This window comes from Macaca mulatta, chromosome 14 (assembly GCF_049350105.2).
Source record: "Macaca mulatta isolate MMU2019108-1 chromosome 14, T2T-MMU8v2.0, whole genome shotgun sequence".
Lineage (NCBI taxonomy): Eukaryota > Metazoa > Chordata > Mammalia > Primates > Cercopithecidae > Macaca > Macaca mulatta.
The window spans coordinates 17,866,175-17,882,799 of record NC_133419.1 but is presented as its reverse complement, the minus strand read 5'-3'; the positions used below and the strand labels follow the sequence as shown (position 1 = coordinate 17,882,799).

General features: G+C 43.7%; 2 protein-coding genes and 1 long non-coding RNA gene across 33 annotated transcripts in view; all 3 read right to left on the bottom strand.

The window, feature by feature from the left end:
* AGBL2 (AGBL carboxypeptidase 2) overlaps nucleotides 1-9,345 on the bottom strand; it is a 75,849-nt gene extending 66,504 nt beyond the window's left edge. For 9 of the 13 annotated variants that reach the window (XR_013403837.1, XR_013403836.1, XR_013403838.1 and 6 more), the window contains exons 1-6: nucleotides 8,874-9,345; nucleotides 8,600-8,732; nucleotides 8,265-8,328; nucleotides 4,081-4,215; nucleotides 1,864-1,917; nucleotides 571-756 (exon numbers count right to left, since the gene is read on the bottom strand). Coding sequence is in view for 10 of the 13 variants with exons in the window: in XM_077962868.1 (XP_077818994.1) it covers nucleotides 571-756; nucleotides 1,864-1,917; nucleotides 4,081-4,215; nucleotides 8,265-8,328; nucleotides 8,600-8,632 (472 nt within the window). In the remaining 3 variants the exon portion in view is untranslated. Of the gene's footprint in view, nucleotides 1-570; nucleotides 757-1,534; nucleotides 1,652-1,863; nucleotides 1,918-4,080; nucleotides 4,216-8,264; nucleotides 8,329-8,599; nucleotides 8,733-8,873 lie in introns of those variants that run through there. The other 4 variants (XM_077962872.1, XM_077962875.1, XM_077962876.1 and 1 more) reach the window with 3 other exon arrangements.
* A 1,151-nt stretch (nucleotides 9,346-10,496) lies between these two features.
* The window catches only part of FNBP4 (formin binding protein 4), a 52,088-nt gene continuing 45,959 nt past the window's right edge, over nucleotides 10,497-16,625 (bottom strand). For all 19 annotated transcript variants that reach the window (XR_013403830.1, XR_013403829.1, XR_013403831.1 and 16 more), the window contains 2 exons: nucleotides 13,907-14,064; nucleotides 10,497-11,488 (listed from right to left, as the gene is read on the bottom strand). Coding sequence is in view for 11 of the 19 variants with exons in the window: in XM_015114267.3 (XP_014969753.3) it covers nucleotides 11,398-11,488; nucleotides 13,907-14,064 (249 nt within the window). In the remaining 8 variants the exon portion in view is untranslated. The remainder of the gene's footprint in view (nucleotides 11,489-13,906; nucleotides 14,065-16,625) is intronic.
* LOC144334230 (uncharacterized) lies at nucleotides 14,508-15,917 on the bottom strand. Its single transcript, XR_013403853.1, has 2 exons — nucleotides 15,469-15,917; nucleotides 14,508-14,819 (listed from the first exon to the last, which is right to left on the bottom strand). It is a non-coding gene; the product is annotated as an uncharacterized LOC144334230 (long non-coding RNA).

Sequence of the window (16,625 nt, the reverse complement as noted above, 5' to 3'; positions counted from 1 at the left end):
TCACTTAGGGTCAGGAGTTTGAGGCTAGCCTGGCCAACATGCAGAAACCCTGACTCTAATAAAAATATAAACACTAGCTGGGTGCAGTGGCCCAAATCTGTAATCACAGCACTTTGGGAGGCCGAGGCAGGTGGATCACCTGAGGTTGGGAGTTCGAGAACAGTCTGACCAACATAGAGAAACCCCGTTTCTACTAAAAATACAAAATTAGCTGGGCATGGTGGCACACGCCTGTAATCCCAGCACTTTGGGAGGCCAAGGCGGGCGGATCACGAGGTGAGGAGTTCGAGACTAGCCTTGCACACAAGGTGAAACCCTGTCTCTACTTAAAAACGCAAAATTAGCCGGGAGTGGTGGTGCGCACCTGTAATTCCAGCTACTCAGGAGGCTGAGTGAGGAGAATCACTTGAACCCAGGAGGCGGAGGTTGCAGTGAGCCGAGATTGTGCCACTGCACTCCAGCCTGGGCAATAGAGTGAGACTTCTTCTCAAAACAAAACAAAACAAAACAAAAACAAAAAAAAGTCAGGCAGAATAGATTAGCAAGACCACTTCACATAAGTCATATTACCAATATGATGAATGCTTTCCTTGATGACCTCACATTCGATTGGCCATCTTGGAGCCAGCAGTGGCCTCTTGGTAGACAAAATGGAAAAGAGCTCTTGGGGTTCTCGAAGACGTGGATTTACTTCATCCAACTCATCATAAAGAAGCTGTCTGCTCCTAAGATGTGGTAAACTCAGCATATGTGAATCTGCCAAAGGGAAAGAGAGTAAGTGAACATCTTCCTTTTCCTCCTTGGGAACTTTACTGCTCATCTATAACAATGAAACTATTTTAAGCATTATATTAAAATATTAGCACAGATACATGATTATTTGACATGTTTCTCCTTCAAGAAGATTTAGTCCAGAATAACAGGCTCAAAATTAAAAAATGTTAAAATTCTGCACAGTCTATTAAATGTTTGAATATAAAACTTTAGGGTAAATAAAAAACCTTTTTTTAAAAAAATTAAATTTAATGGTCCAAGACATTTCAACAGTTGGTTACAATGAATAAGAAGTTACTTAATGTGCTTTATTATTTTTGTTTGGCTAGTGGCAAGAGAAGGAATTTCAATATATCCATTGCCATTTTAGAAAAAAGTACATACAACTTTATTCTTTTTTTCTTCTTTTTTACCAACTATAGTGAAATAACCTACAAATAAAATTTCAGGACCATAATATTACCATACCAAGGAAAGAGAGACATAAAGAAGATGGAAAGAGGAAGGTGAGATAAAGCGTGAGATGGGGCAGAAGAAAGAATCAGAAAAAAAGGGAAGAAAAGAAAGGCTTTCAGAAAGGTAAAAAAGAAAGGAGGGGCCGGGCACTGTGGCTCATGCCTGTAATCCCAAAACTTTGAACTTTGGGAGGCCAAGGCGGGTGGATCACCTGAGTTCAGGAGTTCGAGACCAGCCTGGCCAACGTGGTGAAATCCTGTCTCTACTGAAACTACAAAAATTAGCTGGGTGTGGTGGCACATGCCTGTAATCCCAGCTACTCAGAAGGCTGAGGCAGGAGAATCTTTGAACTTGGGAGGTGGAGGTTGCAGTGAGCTGAGGCTGCACCACTGCATCCAGTCCGGGTGACAAGAGTGAAAGTCTATGTCCAAAAAAAAAAAAAAAAAGGGAATGAGGAAAAAAGAAAAAAATGGAAATGAAAGGGGGAACTAAAGGCTGAGGATCCTTCAGTGCTCATCAGGCATCAATCCCATTCCTGTCTGGTAATTCTCAGGTTTGGTGGGAAGAGCAGGTGATGAAGACATAGTCCAAAAAAGGAGCTTGAATTTTCTGGTCTGGAAGGACATGAAATACCTCTGTTGATGGCTTCTATTTGTCTGTGCACAGCTGAAGATAAACTGGTAGGCCCTAGAAAGAGGAAGAGGAGGCCCCGTTTGTCTCAGGGATCATTGTCTTCTTTTCTTCCGTTCACTATCCCCATCCCTTCTCATTTCCTATGCCCACTTGGGACCCCTGCATTTCTAGCTAAATCTTTCTCCCATACTTTAATGGGGGAAATAAAAGGAAATAAACATTTGAAAAGACAGTAAAGCTGCACAATGTCACTCATAACTAAAGAAATATAAAGCAGGCTGGGCACGGTAGCTCACACCTGTAATCCTAGCACTTTGGGAGGCCGAGGTGGGTGGACTACCTGAGGTTGGGAGTTCAAGACCAGCCTGGCCAGCTGGGCGCAGTGGCTCACGCCTGTAATCCCAGCACTTTGGGAGGCTGAGGTGGACGGATCACAAGGTCAGGAGATCGAGACCATCCTGGCTAACACAGTGAAATCCTGTCTCTACTAAAAATACAAAAATTAGCTAGGCACCGTGGTGCACACCTGTAGTCCCAGCTACCCAGGAGGCTGAGGCAGGAGAATCACTTGAAGCCAGGAGGCGGAGGATGTAGTGAGCCAGGATGGAGCCACTGCACTCCAGCCTTTCGACAGAGCAAGACTCTGTCTCAAAAAAAAAAAAAAAAAATTATTAATATTGGCCAGGTGTGTTGGCTCGCACCTGTAATCCCAGCACTTTGGGAGGCCGAGGTGGGCCGATCACCCAAGGTTGTGAGTTTGAGACCAGCCTGGCTAACATGGTGAAACACTGTCTCTACTAAAAATACAAAAATTAGCTGGGAGTGGTGGTGCACACCTGTAATCCCAGCTACTGGGGAGGCTGAGGCAGAAGAATAGCTTGAACCCAGGAGGCAGAGGTTGCAGTGAGCTGAGATAGTGCTACCACTCTCCAGCCTGGGGACAAGAGTGAGACTCCGTCTCAAAAAAAAAAAAATTCAATAATGTATTTTATGGTTTTCAGATCTTGTGTCATTCAAAGGTTTTAAGTAGAAAAGGGACCTAGTCAGATTTGCATATAAAAAACACTGCTATGTGGAAAGCTGATTGGGGGGTGCAGCACAGAACAAGAGGAGCCAGGAGACCAATTAGAAGGCTGAATGATGATAGCTTGGATGGGAGGTGGTGGGACTGTGAGGGTGGGGGTATAAAGGCAGCGGTGGAGGTGGGGGATAAGCAAGGGGGGATAGAGAGAAAAGAGGGGTGGATCAATGTTTGGTTTGAGGGAGAAGTTCAACTGCATTCTTCCCCTTAGATTTTAGAAGAAACCTGTGTCTCTGCAAAAAATTATTTTTTTGCGTAAGCTAGCTAGAACTGTTTTCCACTGCTCCTATGCAAACAGCCTTAGTAAGCATTATCCATCAAAACTGAAAATCAATGTATTACTTTTTTTTTTTTTTTTGAGACAGGGTCTCACTCTGTTGCCCAGGCTGGAATGCAGTGGCGCAATCTCAGTTCACTGCAACTTCCGCCTCCCAGGTTCACACAATTCTCCTGCCTCAACCTCCCCAGTAGCTGGGACCACAGGCACCTGCCACCACATCCAGCTAATTTTTGTATGTTTTTGTAGAGACAAGAGTTTTGCCATGTTGCCCAGGCTGGTCTCGAGCTCCTGAGCACAAGCGATCTGCCTGCCTCAGCTATCCAAAGTACTGGGATTACAGGCGTGAGCCACCATGACAGGCATATTACTCTTTTTTTTTTTTTTTTTGAGACAGAATCTCACTTTGTCACCCAGGCTGAAGTGCAGTGGCCCAACGTCGGCTCACTGAACCTCCACCTCCTGGGTTCAAGCAATCCTCCCACCTCAGCCTTCCAAGTCCTGAGATTACAGGTGTGTGTCACCACACCCGGCTAATTTGTATATTTTTAGTAGAGCTGGGGTTTTGCCATGCTGGTCAGACTGGTCTCAAACTCCTGACCTCAAGTGATCCTCCCACCTCAGTCTCCCAAAGTGCTGGGATTGCAGGCGTGAGTCACCACGCCTGGCTAGAAAATACAGTATTTTGATTTAAACCTGTAATCCAAAGTAGATTTAGAGAGAAGTTTTGAACGGTGTTAGAAACAGAGGCCAAGGCTGCTCCCCGGCCTCTCCCATGTTAGAGCAGGTTCTTCTGAATACTCAGAGGAGTTACTAGGCAATGAGGTTCTAGAGGTCACACATACTGATTGTTACTCACATAGAAGCTTCTCCTTTTGCAGGGTGTCTGGTATCAAATCATCTTTTCCCCCAAGAGAGCCATGCAACAGGTACTGAGGGTTATTCTTCCGAACATGCTGATGCGTAGCAGAGTTTGGTAAACTGCCTCTCTGCGCTAAAAATAGGTAGTTTAATTAAAGTTGCTGGAAGGTGGCCGGGCGTGGTGGCTCAAGCCTGTAATCCCAGCACTTTGGGAGGCCGAGATGGGCGGATCACGAGGTCAGGAGATCGAGATCATCCTGGCTAACACGGTGAAACCCCGTCTCTACTAAAAAAACAAAAAAACTAGCCAGGCAAGGTGGTGGGCGCCTGTAGTCCCAACTACTCGGGAGGCTGAGGCAGGAGAACGGCGTGAATCCGGGAGGTGGAGCTTGCAGTGAGCCGAGATCTGGCCACTGCACTCCAGCCTGGGCGACAGAGCGAGACTCTGCCTCAAAAAAAAAAAAAAAAAAAAAAAGTTGCTGGAAGGCTGACTCATCACTTCTAACATCTAGGTCAATACCAAACCCCTACTCCTTTTATCACCACCCACCACCACAGGCCTTTGTAATGAATACGCTGCATTTTTCAAAGAGCTTTCATATTCCAGCTCATGTGAGTGAAGCATAATTATCTCCACCTTACAGCTGAGGAAATGGATGTAAAGAGGAGACTTGAGAAGCAGCCTGGTGTAGTGGAGTGAGAAAGGGCTTGGTAGGCAGAAAGATTCTGAAGCTATAAGGGCTGTGTTGGAACTCAGAAAATGATAGCCCAGGGCTGGGAGGGTTGCTTGAGCGTGGGATGTGGAGGCCACTGCCCTCCAGCCTGAGTGACAGAGCGAGATCCTGTCTCAAAAAAAAAAAAGAAAAAAAAATTATGGCCCAAAGGTTTGGCACTTGGCCTACTGAACACTTTGAACTAAACATAGAAAGGGTTCCAACCCTCAATAACATGCAATTTACCCATGTAACAAACCTGCACATGTACCCTCTAATCTATAATAAAAGTTGAAAAAATAAATTTAAAAAAATTAGAAAAGCCTTAGAAGCTGCCTCAGAACCAAGGACTTTCTGACCTCTACTGTCTCCCCACTACCCCAAGAACAGGAAAGGACTCCTCTCTGGAATTCCTTATCTGACTAAGGAAACTTCTTTCCAAAAGAAAAGCAGTTGTTTTAAGACCCCTTCCCTAGGAATCTCATCAAATAACTAGTAAAGATGAACCACTAAAGAGGAGACTAAAAATTGTCACAACACCCCGATAGACTTTTCATCAATTATGAGGGCAACTCAGAGATTACCTGGGCAACTATTTGCGTAAGACAACCTTTCTTCAGTGAAGCTCCTCCCCTCACTTGCTTGCCACCCCTCCCCGGAGCTCAGAGGAACTTTGTCCCAGGACATGATTTTTGGAGCTCATTCGTTTCTCCTGAATATCATTTACTACCTTTCACAATTGCCTACACACCCTCCTCCCTGAATTTCTCTCTCCCTATGAAGAGGGTATTGAAACTTCAACAATCTGGAGTGGAGTGGCACAATCTCGGCTCATTGCAACCTCTGCCTCCCAGGTTCAAGTGTTTCTCCTGCCTCCACCTTCTGAGTAGCTGGGATTACAGGCGTGCAACACCAAGCCCAGCTAATTTTTTGTATTATTAGTAGAGACAGGGTTTTGCCATGTTTGCCAGGCTGGTCTTGAACTCCTGACCTCAGGTGATCTGCCCACCTTGGCCTCCCAAAGTGTTGGGATTACAGGCGTGAGCCACCGCACCCGGCCTGAAGTTCTTGACTTTGTATGGAAAGTAAAAAATCGTATGATGACCAGCCTGAGCAACATAGTAAGACCATGTCTCTCCAAAAAATATTTTAAAATTAGCTGGGTGTGCTGGCTTGTGCTTGTGTTCCCATCTAGTTGGGAGGTAAGAGGATCGCTTAAGCCTGGAAAGTCAAGGCTGCAATGAGCTGTGATTGCAACATTGCATTCCGGCCAAGGCAAGAAACAGACCATCTAAAAAATAATAAATAAATAAATAAATAAATAAATAAATAAAATATATATGCATGCTGAGGTTGCTAAGTTCTATGGTAAGAACAAATCTATTTGTGAATTGTGAAGAAGAAAAAAGAAATTCATAATAGTTTTGCTGTCATACTTCAAATTGCAAAAGTTATGGCCACAGTGCATAAGTACTTAGTTATGGTGGAAAAGGCATTAAATTTGTGGGTGGAAGATAGAAGTCTGTTCTGAATGAGAGTGATTTGGATTTAGTACTATCAGTGGTTTCAGGCCATACAGGGGTCTTGGAACCTCCCCCCTGTAGATAATAAGGGGTGACGACTAATGTAGTTAATAAAAAAATTTAACAACATTCTTTGATAGAAATAAAATTGGCCGGGCGCGGTGGCTCAAGCCTGTAATCCCAGCACTTTGGGAGGCCGAGGCGGGTGGATCACGAGGTCAGCAGATCGAGACCATCCTGGCTAACATGGTGAAACCCCGTCTCTACTAAAAAAAAATACAAAAAATTAGCTGGGTGTGGTGGCGGGCGCCTGTAGTCCCAGCTACTTGGGAGGCTGAGGTGGGAGAATGGCGTGAACCTGGGAGGCGGAGCTTGCAGTAAGCCGAGATTGTGCCACTGCACTCCAGCCTGGGAGACACAGCAAGACTCCGTCTCAAAAAAAAATAAAATAAAAATAAAATAAAATTAATACTAATACAATCAATATTACTCCATCTTATTTCAATATACCAATAACAAAGTTAGGAAATAAAATTTTAAGAAGATCAACATTTATAATAGCATAAAAATATGAAGTATTATGAAAAACTATAAATCTTTATTGGGAGACATTAAAAACCTAAGTAAATGGAGATATATATTATAGTCATAGACTGGAGAATCCAGTGTTGAAAAATTGCCAGTTCTTGTGAAATCTGATCTACAGATTCAATGCAATTCCTACAGTCTTTTAAAATGTCACAAGCGGGCCGGGGACAGTGGCTCATGCCTGTAATCCCAGCACTTTGGGAGGCCAAGGTGGGTGGATCACCTTAGGTCAGGAGTTCGAGAACAGCCTGGTCAACATGAGGAAACCCTGTGTCTACTAAAAACACCAAAATTAGCCAGGCATGGTGGTGCATGCCTGTAATCCCAGCTACTTGGGTACTTGGGAGGCTGAGGCAGGAAAATCGCTTGACCCCAGGAGGTGGAGGTTGCAGCAAGCCTAGCTCGCGCCACGGCACTCCAGCCTGGGCAACAAGAGCGAAACTCCATCTCAAAAATAAAAAAACAGCCAGGCGCAGTAGCTCATGTCTGTAATCCCAGCACTTTGGGAGGCCAAGGCGGGTGGATCACCTGAGGTCGGGAGTTCAAGACCAGCCTGGCCAACATGTTGAAACCACATCTCTACTAAAAATACACAAAAAAGTTAGCTGGGTGTGGTGGTTGGCGCCTGTAATCCCATCTACTTGGGAGGCTGAGGCAAGAGAATCTCTTGAACCCAGGAGGTGGAGGTTGCAGTGAGCCGAGTTTGCGCCATTGCACTTCAGCCTGGGTGAAAAGAGTGAGACTCCATCTCAAAAAAAAAAGAAAAAAAAAAAAGAAACAAAAATTAGCCGGGCGTGGAGGATCGAGCCTGTAATCCCAGCTACTCAGGAGGCTGAGGCAGGAGAATCTCTTGAATCTGGGAGGAAGAGGTTGCAGTGAGCTGAGATCGTGCCACTGCACTCCACCCTGGGTGACAGAGCGAGACTTCATCTCAAAAATAAAATAAAATAAAATAAAATGTCATAAGCCAATTGTAAAATTTATATAGGAAGGCAAAGACTCAAGAACAGCCATGACACTTTTGAAGAACAAGGTGGGAAGATATGTCTTTCCAGATAAAGACTATTTTAATGCCATATAGTAATTAAGAGACAGTGATATTGATAAAGGATAGACAGACCAACGGAATAGACAGCCCAGAAACAGATCTTTGTATTAAGTGATGCTTTCTACTTGACAGAGGTGACCCTGCAGATCAATGGGGAAAGGAAGTACTTTGCAATAATGGTAGAGGAAAAAATATTTATTTGTCAATGCAAATTATTTATTAGTCTACCTAAGTGCAACCCTCTCAGCTAACGAAGCAATTTTCCTCTCGAGTCCAGGAAAGGTGATACTAGACAAGAACATGGTATTACCTTTAAAGTAGCCATAATATTGGAGGTGACGGTACATAAAGTCTTCATAAGGATCAGGAATAGTCTGTGAAAGGAAAGGCCACTTCAGTCAAGATGTTTTCAAACCATAATGGACTCAGCAAAAAGTACACGAGCGTTGTTGCATGTGACTAAACTAAACTAAACCAAGCAAACTGCATTCCTGCGAATTATTCTATTGTGGGGATCAAGATCTCCAGCTGGGAAAAGATGCCACCGGAACATCCCTTCTTATCTAGTAGCAGATTTCTGTGGAGCTCCCAAAGAAATGGAGTTCCCCGAAGAAATTTCTGTGGCTTTCTGTGCTGTGTACCGACCTGCTTTAGGTGCGTTTCCAAGGCTGGGAACATGTTACTTCTGGATGATAGGATGAAAACTAGTCAGTGACATTAGCGTCCAGTCGCAAATCCTGCCCAATTTCCAAATAGGCAGCTGATTACACACGAGAAGCTACAAAGCCAGAACAGGACAAGTGAAAAACTGCCAATACCTCCCCGGGCGCCCCCCAGCTCCCTCTTGACTTCAGAAAACCCTGCCAACCCAGCTTCTCCGCAGCTCAACAAGATGGTCACGCCGAGGCCAGAGGTGCACCTGAGACGGGGAGGGCGGCGTGTCTTCCCGCCTCTTCTTCCCAAGGTGCTGGCCCCATGGTTCCCTTTCCCTGAGAAGGGAGATGCTCGCCACAGGAAAGTGAAAGAAATGGGGATGGGAGCACGCGACGGAGTCGTCTCGGTCAGTGTCGATGGAAAAAGGTCAGGGGGTTGGGAGAGCGGGCCCTTTAGGGTTCAGAGGAACCTGGTCCGGGCCAGGTGGTGAGGGGGTTTCCTAAGCGTAGGAAGGGGGAAGGAGAACAGAAACTTCTCAGGAGGGCAGAGCGATGGGTGCGACCGCCTTCGCGCCCTGGCCCGTCCCAAGCAGCACGGATGGGTGCGGCAGAGAAGCCCCAGCGAGGCAGGCGGCCACCGCACTTAGGTACAGAGGCCAAGCAGTGTGTGGGTAAGAGGACAAACTAGCTGCACCCGCCAGCCACTGCCGTCTGTGAGGGCCCGGGTAGCCTAGCAACCGCGAGCCGGAAGCGGAAAAAGGGCGGGGCGGCCGGGCGCTTCCGGCAAGCTAGGCCCCGCCCCCACGGAGGGAGCGGGCAGCCCCGGGAAGGTCCGCAGCGAGTATGGGCGGGCAGCGGCGATTCAGACTCATTTTTCACTTCATACATTACAGCCCCAACCTGGGAATCGAAACCGCATTGATGAGTACGATGCCAGTAGCCTTCAACATATTTCCAAGCTCGTTTGCTGTTGGCTTTAGATAATTGTTGTGCATGCTTTGCTCTAAGCTGCTGCTTCTTTCACCTTGTGTCCACTCCATAGCTAGAATGGAAAAATTACCTTCTACACTGAAAATCTTAAGAAACGAAGCTAGCAAATTCAAATCACACATTTTGATTAGGTTTAACGAATTAATTATATGCATAGAAATATACTCCAGGCAGGGCGCGGTGGCTCACGCCTGTAATCCCAGAACTTTGGGAGGCCGAGGCAGGCGGATCACCTGAGGTCCGCAGTTTGAGACCAGCCTGACCAACCTGGAGAAACCCCGTCTCTACTAAAAATACGAAATTAGCTGGGCATGGTAGCGCATGCCTGTAATCCCAGCTACTCGGGAGGCTGAGGCAGGGGAACCACTTGAATCCGGGAGGTGGAGGTTGCAGTGAGCCTAGATCGCGCCATTGCACTCCAGCCTGGGCAACAAGAGCGAAATTATCTCAAAAAAAAAAACAAAAACCAAGAACAAAAAAAATATATACTACAATAAAATTCAAACACGTGTCTTTGGTTAACTATATATGAATATAACCGTATCTGATACTTTTATCAATGGGGGAAAAAGCTATAAAGCAACTTTTTTCGAAATGTTAACCATATTACATCATTGCCAGGAATTAAGTAGGTCAAATATTATCTAACATGGCTATTAACCAATCTAGATATTATAGATAATATTAGACCCCAAAACTTGGATCACATAGCACCATCTGGGACTAGAAGCCTGTTTGTCCAAACTGGCCCCACCACTCCCCATTCAAGATCTGCTCTTTTTCTTGAAAGCTGTTCTTAAATGTTTGCACCTTGCATTGTATATGCTTAGAAAAAAAAAAAAACAAGTCTTGGTTACATAATTGGAATAACAGGTGTTGATGAGCAAAAGGATAACCCATCAGAATTATAAAAAAAGCTTTATTAGTGCATATATACAAATTTACAAGGTCAGAAACTGGAGAAATACAAAGAGCTTTAAAACACAATTTGCCGTTTCCTCAGTTTAAAGTGACTTTTACCTGATTGTGATACAATAGAAAGTACAGAACAGTAAACTGCTTTTTAAATACTGGAATTTTATGGAGAATACATTCACATAAAGAAAGGAGGTGAATTTTGTTTTGGAACAAGGTTAAGACAATGGAGACATTAATACACAGACTGTCTCTTTGCATTTACTGCCACATACTTGGGGGGAAATTCTCAAAATCAACGATATGAACACCTGCTGCTGCTTGTATGCCACCTAGTGTGCGAAACGACTGAGCTACCAGTTCTAGAATTTATGAGAACTACTCTAAAGAGTGTGGCCATCTATCAGCACGAGGTAAACCACTTAGACCTCAGTACTTCAGGGGTGGCCGACTAGAGAAGAGAGGTCAGAAAAAGATTCAGACAATTCCAGTCAAGCAAGGTAGAATGCAGAGCTGCCTTCTGAATTGCACTTGTTCTGGAGAAGTTAATTCTTCACTTTTGTCAGGGAGTCCTCTACAGAGGTGTTATCCTCATGAACCACATGTTCTTCAAGATTGATGAGGTTAATATACCTAACATGCTAAGTTTGCCAGTTTGAGAATAAAGGCAGCATGGTCAAAGCAATTCCAATCACCTCATCCCTTAGCAAAACAGAAAAATTACATTTCACAAAAGTGAAAACTTTGTATGCATACACTCTTGCCCAGAAAATTTATAAGATCTCCCCATAACATTTATAGTTTATTTGACAATAAAACTGGTTAAGACTTTGAACTGAACACAAAACAAGTAATAATACAAAAAAAGTTTTAAAAACTTAAAAACTATGTGTTTGGAGTCATTTTCCTTCGCTTTAGTCTTGCTCTCCAATCCTCAGGAAGGGCTTCAAAATTAGCATTTCTCTCTGCCATGCCACTGTGAAAACAACATACAGATTATTTTAGTGGAAAGAAAAATTAACAGAGGTATTCATTTCCTAGCAAATAAAAATCTAACTGAAATTAAAAACCTGATCACATCTATGTTTATGAAAATCTTTTGTTTCTCAGCCAAATATCAGTATATTCTTCATCAAACTTCTTCATTCTGATAGGTCAACCAAACACTCTCCTGGTTTTATGTATATGTCTAAGCACATATTTATTTATTTATTATTGATTGATTGAGATGGAATTTTGCTCTTGTTGCCCAGGCTGGAGTGCAATGGTGTGATATCGGCTCACCGCAACCTCCGCCTCCCAGGTTCAAACGACTCCTGCCTCAGCCTCCCCTTAAAGTACCTGGGATCCCCAGAGTAGCTGGAATTACAGGCATGCGCAACCACGCCTGGGTTTTTTTTTTTTTTTTTAATTTTTTTTAGTAGAGACAGGGTTTCTCCATGTTGGTGAAGCTGGTCTCAAACTCCCAACCTCAGATGATTTGCCTGCCTTGGCCCCCCAAAGTGCTGGGATTACAGGCGTGAGCCACCATGCCTGGCCTTATTTATTTTATATAAATATACCTCCAGTAACCATTAAAGGCACACTGAAGAAATAAAACAGGTTCTACTAAAGTTTTTCTTAGCCCATAGGAGTTATGATTCTTCAGGGCAAATATATCTAACCCTCAATCTACCAACAGGGACCCTTGGATCTAACTTTTTTTTTCTTTTTTTTTTTTTTTGAGATGGAGTCACGCTCTGTTGCCCAGACTGGAGTGCAGTGGCATGATCTCGGCTCACTGCAACCTCTGCCTCCTAGGTCCAAGTGATTCTCCTGCCTCAGCCTCCCGAGTAGCTGGTACTACAGGCGCCCACCACCACGTCCAGCTAATTTTTGTATTTTTAGTAAAGACAGGGTTTCACTATGTTGGCCAGGCTGGTCTCGAACTCCTGACCTCATGATCCACCCACCTCAGCCTCCCAAAGTGCTGGGATTACAGGCGTAAGCCACTGTGCCCAGTCGGATCTAGTATTTTTGAGTTTCTCTTTCAAGTAGTTTTATTTGTAAGTATTAAAATTCAAATTGTATCTTGCAGTTAACAGAATGGATGCATTAGATCCTTTAATAAAAAATAAGCCAGAACCTATCAGAGATGAATTTGAAATCTGGCATCAGTATTAGACAGCTGTGTTCTAGTTTATACATTGACAACTGATGAACAGTGAGTTGCAGTCAAAGAATGCTGCCCATTTTAGAATGTATACCTTTAAAACAAGGAAAATATGAAATAAAAAATTGTATTTGCTGTGTCTTAAGTCTTTAAAATTTCTAGAATTTTTGAGAAAGCCATCTTCCTGCCTCAGCCTCCCAAGCATCTAGGACTATAGGTGTGAGCAACAGTGCCCAGCCAACATGTGTTTTTTTTTTTTTTTTTTTTTGGCGATGGAGTCTTGCTGTGTTGTCCAGGCTGGAGTGCAAAACCGCAGTCTTGGCTCACTGCAACCTCCGCCTCGTGGGTTCAAACAATTCTTCTGCCTCAATGATTACAAGCGTTCACCACCAGGCCCAACTAATTTTTGTACTTTTAGTAGAGATGGGGTTTTACCATGTTGACCACGCTGGTCTTGAATTCCTGATCTCGTGATCTGCCTGCGTTGGCCTCCCAAACTGCTGGGATTACAGGCGTGAGCCACCGCGCCCGGCCCAACATGTGCTTTCATCATAAAAAACATTTCTAACCTGAGTGTGGTGGCTCACTTATAATCCCAACACTCTGGGAGGCTGAGGCGCAATTACTTGAAGCCAGTTCTCCCTATCCTTTTATTCTAGTCAAGCAAGGTAGTGAAGGATTTTCTTACCTAAAAGAGGTTCATTTAGTTCCTAGTGTGGTGTGCTCACTCATTAACTTCTATTCTAGAATAAGTGCAATTCAGAAGGCAGCTCTGTATTCTACCTTGCTTAACTGAAATATAGGGATAGGGGGAAAACTTTATTCTAATACTGTAAATTATTTGTAAAATAAGTTAATGTGTGTGTGTATAAAAGGGTCTAATTCTATAAATTATTTGTAAAATAAGTTTATATGTTGTGTGTGTGTGTGCATAAAAGGTTCCACTGGATCTAGATAGTAAATGATGTACTGAGTTGAGACAGGTCTTTGCCTAAGATCAACAATCAACTGGACAAAATACTACAACTCTGTTGTTTCTGATTTTGAAAAAAGGCTAGACCATAATTTCTATAAGGCATTAAACATGTTTATAAATAAGAAACATTTAGATAAATTTATAAGCTGTGATTTTAAGAATATGTCTATTCTAATGCATCTGTAACAACCACAACCTACTCCATCTCATAGTAGGTCTCAACCTAGTCTAAAACCCCATCTCATCTGTGTTCCCTTTTCTTTTACCTAACCAGCTGCTGCTGTTTCCACTCTTCAATTCGCTTCTGTGCAGTTGATTCTCGATCCTCTTCACTGGAACTAGAATTGTCCTCTTCATCTAACTCACGCTGGATACTCTGCCACTTTTTTACCAAAGATGGCATTTTGGTTTTACTCTTCTTTGCCTGTAACGAAGGTTAAAGGTCAAAAGGAATATAAAACATAAAATAAGGATAAGAGTCCTCTACAATGGAGGTCAGGATCCTTTTCCCAGTTCTAAAGAATATGCACATTTTAAAAAAGAAAGTAAATACCATTCCAAGTTCTTGCCATAAATTTCTTACGAACTATAAATGAAAAGGCTTGGTTAAAAATCTATAAAGCTGGGCCGGGCGCGGTGGCTCAAGCCTGTAATCCCAGCACTTTGGGAGGCCGAGACAGGCGGACCACGAGGTCAGGAGATTGAGACCATCCTGGCTAACATGGTGAAACCCCGTCTCTACTAAAAAAATACAAAAAACTAGCCGGGCGAGGTGGCGGGCGCCTGTAGTCCCAGCTACTCGGGAAGCTGAGGCAGGAGAATGGCGTAAACCCGGGAGGCGGAGCTTGCAGTGAGCTGAGATCTGGCCACTGCACTCCAGCCTGGGCGACACAGCGAGACTCCATCTCAAAAAAAAAACAAAAAAACAAAAAAACTATAAAGCTTTGTAAATGTGGTATTTTATAAAATCAGGTCATATAAATTTCCTTTAACCTCCCCATCCTATGCGATTCAAAATACTGCCTTTATCACATCTCAGAATTAGTGTTCCCATTTTCAAATTTTAAATAGATGCAGTGTTCTTATCAAGTGACTAAAAAAAAAAAAGCTAAAAAATAAAGCTGGAAAGAGCAACAAAGCAAATTGCCATATTAGCTGGGGGCGGTTGATGGCAGGCATCTGTAGTCCCAGCTACTTGGGAGGCTGAGGCAGGAGAATCACTTGAACGTGGGAGTCAGTTTGCAGTGAGCCAAGATTGCACCATTGCACTGCAGCCTGGGCAGCACAGCGAGACTCTGTCTCAAATAAATAAATAAATATCCATAATTAAATATGAAAAAAAGCAAAGAGATTTAAAAAAACATCTGCCAGGCATGGTGGTTCACACCTGTAATCCCAGCACTTTGGGAGGCCGAGGCGGGCGGATGACGAGGTCAGGAGATCAAGACCATCCTGGCTAACATGGTGAAACCCCGTCTCTACTAAAAACACAAAAAATTAGCCGGGCATGGTGGCAGGCGCCTGTAGTCCCTGCTACTCAGGAGGCTAAAGCAGGAGAATGGCGTGAACCTGGGAGGTGGAGCTTGCAGTGAGCCGAGATCGCGCCACTGCACTCCAGCCTCGGAGACAGAGCGAGACTCTGTCTCAAAAAAATCAATGAGGCCAGGCATGGTGGGTCACACCTGCAATCTCAGCACTTTGGGAGGCCAAGGTGAGTGGATCACTTGAGGCCAGGAGTTCAAGACCAGCCTGGCCAACATGACAAAAACTCGTCTGTACTAAAAATATAAAAAATACAAAAATGAGCCTGGCATGGTGGTACACATGCCTGTAGTCCCAGCTACTCAGGAGGCTGAGGCATGAGAACTGCTTGAACTGGGAGGTAGAGGTTACAGTGAGCAGAGAGCATGCCACTGCATGCCAGCCTGGGTGACAGAGACTCTGTCTCCTTTCCCCCCGCCAAAAAAATCAATGATGCAGTTAGTTCTAAGAGAAGGTATAATGGTATAATTTTTTTCTTCTTTTCGCTTACCTTCATTGTCTAAATTGTCTATAATAAACATGCATTTTCCCCCGCTTTTGAGACTCTGTCTCTTTGTAAATGTGGTATTTTATAAAATCAGGTCATATAAATTTCCTTTAACCTCCCTACCCTATGCAATTCAAAATACTGCCTTTATCTTGTCTCCTCAGAATTACAGTGTTCCCGTTTTCAAATTTTAAATAGATGCAGCGTTCCTATCAAATGATTAAAAAAAAAAAAGGTAAAAAATAAAGCTGGAAAGACCAACAAAACAAATTGCCATATTAGCTGGGGGTGATGGCAGGTGTCTCCGACTCAAAAAAAAAAGGAAAAAAAAAAAAAAATTATCATAGATGCATTTTTCCCTTATCTACTCCCAAGCCACCCCCTGCCAGAAGAAAGGTTCTACAAAAGCAGAGGGTTTTTTTTTTTTTTTTTTTTTTTTGGTCTGTTTGATTTACTGCTAAATCCTAAGCCCCTAGGGAGAGGATCTGACAAATATATTAGACATTGATAAGACCAATTTTTATCTTTTTTTTTTTTAAGACAGTTTCACTCTTGTCGCCCAGGCTGGAATGCAGTGGTGCGATCTCAGCTCACTGCAACCTCAGTCTCCCACGTTCAAGTGACTCTCCCGCCTCAGCCTCTTTAATAGTTTATCCCTATGCTTTTTAAGAGAAGCAGTTGTATGTTTGAAGACCTGTCTGGGTGATGCTGGCTCAACAAGTAGGAGCTGACGTGACTGAGTACTGTACTCATGTGAGGACTGGGTATGGGGGCCCAAGCTGATTCTCCTCCCAGCACTTGAGACAAACAGACTTTTTGAATAAGGTCCCCTCATTGAGAAAATAAGATGGATATTTCAATTTCTTTTCTTTTCTTTTTTTTTTTTGAGACGGAGTCTTGCTCTGTCACCCAGCCTGGAGTGCAGTGCCCTGACCCAGCTCACTGCAACCTCTGCC